The 7956-nt window shown below is 32.9% G+C and overlaps 2 protein-coding genes across 2 annotated transcripts; both read right to left on the reverse strand.

Moving 5' to 3' along the window:
- Positions 1-470: 470 nt before the first annotated feature.
- On the reverse strand, positions 471-3153 carry LOC140983619 (uncharacterized). Its single transcript, XM_073450740.1, has 4 exons — positions 2776-3153; positions 2086-2155; positions 1887-1980; positions 471-746 (listed from the first exon to the last, which is right to left on the reverse strand). The coding sequence occupies exons 1-3, from the start codon at positions 3136-3138 to the stop codon at positions 1928-1930; spliced, it is 486 nt and encodes a 161-aa protein (XP_073306841.1). The 5' UTR covers positions 3139-3153; the 3' UTR covers positions 471-746; positions 1887-1927.
- A 949-nt stretch (positions 3154-4102) lies between these two features.
- On the reverse strand, positions 4103-4853 carry LOC140983336 (wound-induced protein 1-like). Its single transcript, XM_073450336.1, has one exon. The coding sequence runs from the start codon at positions 4665-4667 to the stop codon at positions 4356-4358; it is 312 nt and encodes a 103-aa protein (XP_073306437.1). The 5' UTR covers positions 4668-4853; the 3' UTR covers positions 4103-4355.
- Between the last annotated feature and the right edge of the window lie 3103 nt (positions 4854-7956).

Genomic DNA, 7956 nt, shown 5'->3' on the forward strand with positions numbered 1-7956 from the left:
TATTTTTAAGAAATAGCATTCACATCGACTTCATAAACTAATTATTCATTAGTACGAACTTTGATTTACAATCATGTTTTAAAACAAAATGACAAGGAAAAAAAAGAAAATGAAGAGAAATAAGAATCAAGAAATAACTTTTTTTTTAAATACATCACAATATCTCAACATTACAATCATGTTTCAACGACCTTCCCTTCCTCCATACGATCCAAAGTGAATATCTCAGTTCAACGATTTCAGTCCGAAAGAGGGAGAAATGACACCAAGTAAGGAGGAGGATGATCGCAGTGACGGAGAGAACAAAATGGTAGGACTATATGAAAAAATGTAAAACTAACTAAAAGAATACACAGACGAAGTAAATCATCCTCCACAAGACTAAAGCAAGTAATGGTACGACTACTTTACAATCTTTCAGCATTAATGGTTGAACCAAGATTCTTTCAGTATTAATGGTTGAACCAAGATAAAGGAACGTAGTCAAGATATCAAGATTTTCATACGTAGTCTTGGAATATTTTGGTATATGATCAAGCACACATCATCAGACCAAAGAAATAACAATACAAAAAGACTGGTGTCACATTACCAGTACACACAACACCGTTTTCGATTTAACGAAAAATCAGGAAGAATGTTATTTACTCAAGAAAAAAATATTGCTACGTGAAAACCATATGCCTAGCAAAGCATAGGCTGTTGCAGAATCCTGGTAGCCACGATCGAGGCAGCTCATGAATACACTGCAGAGAGAAGAAAACCTTAGTTATTCTGTAAGTAAGAAATGATGTGCAATTTTTCAAGTGTAAAAACGGAATTACTCTTGTGACACGTGGATGTGATACAAATGGGTGGCTAGGTCTCTAGACAATGTGGAAATGTCGTGGTCGGATGACCTATAAAACTCAAATAAAAGGAACCCAAGGAGAGAAAAACAAAGAAAGAAAAAAGAAATACGGAAAGAATAAGCCATTTATCTCATGATACATGAGAGCTTAAAAAGACCAGGGATAAGCGATAGCCAGCTTGCTAGTTGATATCGAACATCTTTGTCGCACCTTAACCCGAATTACGTGTTTGTGGACATAACAAAATATGGCACAATCAAGGACACAGTCCACATAATGTAGTGCAATCATGGCCTATCTAATTACAAAATCGGGGTTTCATTTAATACATATCTAAACCAAACCTGACAAAAGACACAATGATAAGATCATTACTTGTCTTCCATAAATCTTAGTGCCACACCATCTATTATACTGACCGAAATAGAATAGGTCGCGAGCATCTTAGTTGTACTTCATACAAGTAACAAAGGTCGATGACAAAGAGACAACATCAAGCATTACAAAAAAATTTGTAATTCAAGAACCCATACAAGCTGCTTTGATAAACGTCGACTTTAAATTTATGGTAAGTTCAGTTACATTCAGTTCACAATGAACCGCCACTCAGGAAAATAACGTAGCACCAGTTGGAGGCCAAATCAAATTAATTAGTGATTTCTAGTTTGTTTCTAAATACAACCTTTCCTATATTGGGATAGCCCGCCAACTTTACACCACATTAAATATCACGTTCTTGAAAATATAATTATATAACCCATCTTCTGGTGCATCAATGATCATAAAATTCATAGATCAAAATAAGAACTTATCTAACCTTCTTTTATATGGGACGCTGTAAGAATATAGCTGATGCTTTTATTACTCTAGATAAATCTGTTATCCCGTATAAATTAAACCAGAATGCTAGGATTCATAACCATACAGTGGGAAATATTCTGACAAAAAACGCATACAATTTAAGTAAATATCGAGCAAAAGTTTTTCAATGAATGTGTTTAAATAAGCAGAACACGAGAAGATAATTCAGCTCACTTTGTCAAAGTTTCTGTTATCAATATAAACTGCATCCAGAGCTATTTGGCATCTTCCTTTGCATCATCAGAATCTGAATCACTAGCATTGTAACCTAAAGCAAATACAAAAAATATGGAATCAACATAATAAAGATGGGCGCAACACACAGATGAAACCATGAACATTTGGATAAATAAAGAACATGTATATCCAGAACCTGGATGCTTATCGCCGACTTTCCACACAGAAGACCGACTCTTTGCGGCCCTGCCAATCCAAGCTCTTCCCTACAATACAAACCACGATAAAATACAAGCTAAAAGCATGTCTAATAATCCTACTATGTAAAATTAGTTCTCCAGCTCGAAAAGTCATGGTCTTTGATGATTCCATTATATACGACAGACTTTCAAGAGCTTCATTACAGGAATCTTGCATCCGAACCGCTTTTTTTTTTTTTTGTGGCCAAAGGATCAGTTTCCAGTTTCTCAAAATGTCGTACAATATATGAGAATTGATTTCCATTCTGCTAAGCTATCATTACAAGTGGCCTTTCCCTGTCAAAATAAAGGGAATTGGATTCTTCTTATGTTTTATTGACATACCTTCTTGCTCTTTTCCACTACTATAAAGGGGTTCTGTGTGCACAATTTTAGGACACGGCATAAGCATAAAGAAAAATACTGCATATTTCACTTCCTCAACTGAACTCCACCAAAATCTCATCCACTAAACAAAAACTACACACACTTATCATTCATCAATTTGATCTACACATTCTCCCCACAAATTATCCAAAAAAACACCACAAAGATTAGGACTTTGAGCAACTAACAACCACAAACACAGCAGAAACTCTTAGAACAGCACAAAAAACATGATAAAGAAAAGAAAGAACCAAATAAACCTTCTGGGCATCTCTGGCTACACCATATCCGCTATAATACATCTGGCCAACGAGCACCTGCATGGCAGTGTCACCAGCTTTGGCCTCTTTAAGCGTATCCTGAAACCACCGGTTGACGCAGTCGTTCACCACCTCCACCAGCGGTACCCGCCGCTGCCGTTCCGAGTTTTCCGCCGCCTCCATGTCTCGATTGTTAAGCTTCAGCCTGTGTCGAGACTTCGGCCCTGAGTATGAGGAGGATATGGGTCGGGGAATTTTGGAGTTGAATGCCGATTGGGTGGGGCGGCGGAGGCTGGTGATGTTGGAGGCGATGACTTTTGCAAAATGTTCGATTCTGTGTGCAGCTGGAATTGATTTTCCCATAAAATTAAAAAATAATCAAAAAGTACAAATTGAGCGTAAGAACATTTTTATTTTTATTTTTATTTTAAAAAATTAGAAAGTAAAAGCCGAAATTGAACAAGAAATGCTTAAATTCAATTCAACTACTAAAATTTGAATGATCCATCCAATATATTTGTTTATCAACACGCATTTTTCAGCCTCTTCCAGTCTTGCTCGTATTTCACATATGAACTCAAAATAATAATAATAATAATAATAAAATAAAAATTATTTTCTTTGTAACATCTAATTATCGGAGTAACCGCACCACACCTACTTGAAAAGTCTTTATAAACTTTAGGGGAATCATGAGTAGAGATGTAAAACGAGTTAGTGAGGAAGGTTGGCGCACAACATGTCGACCGACCTGTTTTTTTAGTAGATTAAAAAATTATCAACAAAACTCATCTATTTTAAGTGATAGGATAAACCAGCTCGCAACCCATAATTAAGGTTTGTCTCGTCATTTTTTCGGGTTTGTTGGGAAATTACCAACTCAAACCACTTGTTTTATAAAATTGGACGAGCCTGTCTGATGAGTCTAGATCATTTTGACAACTTTAATTATGATCAGCAGTGAAGAAACTAAACTAAAAGTAGTTTTAGAAAATAAAATATCACATACATTTCCAAATATTTTTCCTCAATATATACTTTTGCAAACAAGATTCTAAGCAAGACGAACAATGGCCAAGTATCGAGATGATCAAGATTATACGTTATAAGTTTAAGCATGTTTAGTTGAAGCTAAAGTATAAAATGGCGTATTTTATTTTTAATACATTTTAATTATCTCGAATCAAGTAGTAGTTTTATTATCCCGATATTTAAGTATAAAAATTCATGATAAAATTTGTAATATTTATTTTATTCAGTTAATATTAAATTTCAGTATTATTAATATGAAAATTAAAAGTTACTAATATGAAAATTTAAAAAAAAAAAAAAAAAAAACCAATGAAGCATTCATGTTTTTTTTCAATAAGTTGTTCCAAATTCAAAATCTTTATGTCAGATGAACTACAAATAATCGACATCCCTCCATTTGCATTAGCATTTTGCATTATTGAAAACAAAAACGTCACACAGAAGAAATGCATCTTCATCACCAACAAACACGAGTGTTTCACTTACGTTGATTCTCCATACACTGACTACTAACACATACCCCAAGGAAACGAGCAAAAGGAGTTTGATCATATGGCGAGCACAAGCCCTGGGATGGCTTTCCCGACCCAGTCAGGAAGATTGCTCTCCCATAAGAACGTGCAACTCAGCGGCACGGTGCCGGTCGGTGCATTCGTGTTCCCGAACCGGGTGACTGTGAGCGAGGTGTTGAAGTACTCCCTCACTTGGGTGATTATCCCATCGGCCACGGTCCAAGCGTGAACCCACGCAATGGAGCGGGACTGGTCGAACCCTTCTGCCAGGACGGTGGGTCCGAAGGCGGAGAGGCGGTGTGGCGAGAACCGGAACTGCGAGTCATGTTCCCCGGTGAGGAGGCGCATCAAGAACTGGTATGACGGCGGGCCATGGAACCACCACTCGAGGTCGGGGGCCAGGATCTTCTGGATTGCCTCCGTGTCGCAGGTCTTCAAGGCGGCATAGAGGGCCGCGACGACCGCTTGGTTTCTAGAATCCTCCGGAGTTTCTTGATTCGACGCCAGTTCACTTCCTATGCAGAGTGTGAGAGAGAGAGGAAGGGTGCATGAGAAGGATTTGGGAGTTGAACCAATTATATAGAGAAATTGAAGGGTGTTTTGGGTAATCATGACCTGCAAACTGCAAAATTATATGATAAATGTTATAGGTTAAAAATGGATTCACGAAATATATTTGAAATGTTTAAATTATTTGGAAAAAAAATCAAAAATATATTTAGAATAATTTTATCATTTCAAATACACGTTGTCACTTAATAAATAACCCTAAGTGTACACGTATCATGATCCAAATTCTATTATGTTATGGTGTAAGTTTTATTGTAAGACGGTCTCATTAATTTTTATATGTGAGACGTGTCAATTTTACCGTTATTCACAATAAAAAGTAATATTTTTAGCATAAAAAATAATACTTTTTCACGGATTCACCCAAATAAGAGATTCGACCAACGAAATTGATCCGTGAGACCGTCTCACAAGATTTTTTGTGTAAGTTTTGATATTTAATTTAAAAAAATTGAGAAAGAAATAAAAAAAGTTGCATTTGTATTGGTGAGATTAGTTTTGACAGAGTACTGATATTAAATATTTTAAAAATCTGTTGATTTTATTTATATATAATGGTAACTGATATTTATGTGTTGATTGAATTTGTAAGATGTGTGCATTCCGAATTTATTTTTCAAAATTTTTTAAATTAAATGTATGCCTCCAAATCGTATCATTCCATTCAAGTGTTATCAAAGTTAATTCAAAATAATAACTGCATATGAATATGTAAATTGACATAGATAATTTAAAAAAAACAAAACAAATTAAAACACACAGACACACACACTTTTTGTTTACAGAAGTTCGAAGTTGTCCACAACCGAATTATGTTTTTAATGGATGATGATCAATCAATCTCAGTCCGACTGAAAATGTAAAGTCGATGGAATTAGAAATTTAGCGCACCACCCAGAGTTTGAAAACAAACAAAAAAAATGGATGCTGTTTGTAAGCTATCTGTGTTAGTTTTATACAAAAACTCTTGTGAGACGATCTCACATATCAATTTCGTGGGTCGAATCTGTTATTTGGGTTATCCATTAAAATATTAATACTTTTTATGGTAAGAGTATTAATTTTTATTGTGAATATCGGTAGGATTGACTCGTCTCACAGATAAAAATTCGTGAGACCGTCTCACAAGAGACTTACTCATAATTTTAATGTTTGATGTGGAACATTTGTAATATTTGCCGAACATTTTGAAAGTAGATGGTGGTGATAGCTCACTCTATGACTTTCACACACTTTTTCACTATTCAGTGTATACATCAAATACCTTAATTCAACCCGTAATTGTTTTCTGACGACACTGTTTGGGTGTTACGACACCGATACATCATATACCTTAATTCATTCTATAATTCATATACCATTTGTAACAATATGTATAATGTATGTGTGAATGTATACGTGTACATGTTGTGTCATGTAATAGTCTCATTTCTAATATTTTTTTTTTAGAGTTAAATCAATTAACATATAAATGATTGATCTCTAATGTTAAAATATATAATTATTATTATAATTTAAAAAAAATTGTTTCTAATTATATATAATGACTTTTTTATTTAAGGGTAGGAAAAGAGTGTGCCACTAGTCAAATTGGCTTGGGCATGTATAATGATTTTTTAAGGATAGTCAGTAAAATAATTTTGGTTAAATATTTAAAAAAAATGATCTTTTTATGTATATTTGAAAAAACTCAAATATATTTGGAGATTATATTTTTTAAAAATGAAATTTGACTAAAATTATTCCCTCAAATATTTGAGTAGAGTTATTTTGGTTACTTTAATATATAATTATATTATGAATTATCGTTAGATAGATTAATTGTGTAGCAGAGATATATCGGATCTTTTTAAAATTTAATAAATAATCAATAAGTAAAATAATCATTTTAGTACGGATATTTCGGAATTTTAAAAATCTGACTCACCGTGACACCATAATTAATTATTGGGTAACTTAGGATTCAGTACCCTTTTTCTTTTAAATTTGGTTTCAATACCCAGTTTCCCAAAATACCCCTCAACTTTAATTCTAATTACATTGATTTTTCGTTTTTAAATTAAAGGCCCATCATGCTTCCGTAAGATAAATTAAATCTTTTACCTCTTTGACCAGAATGTCACCGGGTTATATCCATNCGATTATACGTTAGCACTCCGATAAAATGACTAAAATCGAAAAAAATGTATGTTAATGAACTAAAATAATAAATTAAATGATAACAAAAAAATTAAAAAAATACAAGTTACGAGATAAAAAAATATGTCATTATTCCTAATTATATAAAGGTTGAACAAACGAGTTCATAAATAAATAGAAAATTAATACTTCTTTTTTAAAGTGAAATTTATAAAGGCAAATTGCAAAAGTATTATTTTTGTCAATCTATATTCGTGGGAAAAATCGACCAACTATAAAGTAAAATTGTAGGTCTTTTTAATTTTATCTTATATAAATCCATCACCATGAACGATGCAAAGATAGTTGTGCTAAATAAAAGACTCAATGATCGACACACCTTTTACAAATACTTTATACACGATGACTCATTGGGAATTGAGAAACATTTTATAAGCATTTGTGAGAATTTATTTAATTCATTAATAATACGTCAGCTGAAATATGCACAGTGTATGTCACTAAATTGGTGCATGCATACACACACACACACACACACACACACACACACACACACACACACATATATATATATATATGAAAGTAGGTATCTTATGAGACGGTGTCACAAATTTTTATTAATGAGAAAAGTAAATCATGCTCATATTTATAATAAAAAGTAATATTTTTGGCATAAAAACTCATACTTCTCATGAGTAATCCAAATAGAATATTTATCTCACAAATTAAATTTATCGATGATACCGTTTCACATGAGTTTTTGTGATCATATAAATATTTTATATATTATATTAGACCCTAGAATTTATATAATGTATGGGTAATAATTGTGCTAACTTAGCTTAAATAAATTCTAGAATGTATATACTAAAATCTCTATAAATTAATATTCAATATATTAATAATTTTTTTAAAATAATATTTTTTC

This window comes from Primulina huaijiensis, chromosome 8 (assembly GCF_012295235.1).
Source record: "Primulina huaijiensis isolate GDHJ02 chromosome 8, ASM1229523v2, whole genome shotgun sequence".
Lineage (NCBI taxonomy): Eukaryota > Viridiplantae > Streptophyta > Magnoliopsida > Lamiales > Gesneriaceae > Primulina > Primulina huaijiensis.

What these genes read in the sequence shown, in the direction of transcription:
- LOC140983619 (XM_073450740.1), bottom strand. Translation starts at nt 3,138, where the DNA reads ATGGGAAAATCAATTCCAGCTGCACACAGAATCGAACATTTTGCAAAA. An exon ending in TAGCCAGAGATGCCCAGAAG is followed by an intron (nt 2,156 to 2,775) that starts GTTTATTTGGTT and finishes TTTGTATTGTAG; the next exon opens with GGAAGAGCTTGGATTGGCAG. An exon ending in AGTCGGCGATAAGCATCCAG is followed by an intron (nt 1,981 to 2,085) that starts GTTCTGGATATA and finishes TATTTGCTTTAG; the next exon opens with GTTACAATGCTAGTGATTCA.
- LOC140983336 (XM_073450336.1), bottom strand. Translation starts at nt 4,667, where the DNA reads ATGCGCCTCCTCACCGGGGAACATGACTCGCAGTTCCGGTTCTCGCCA.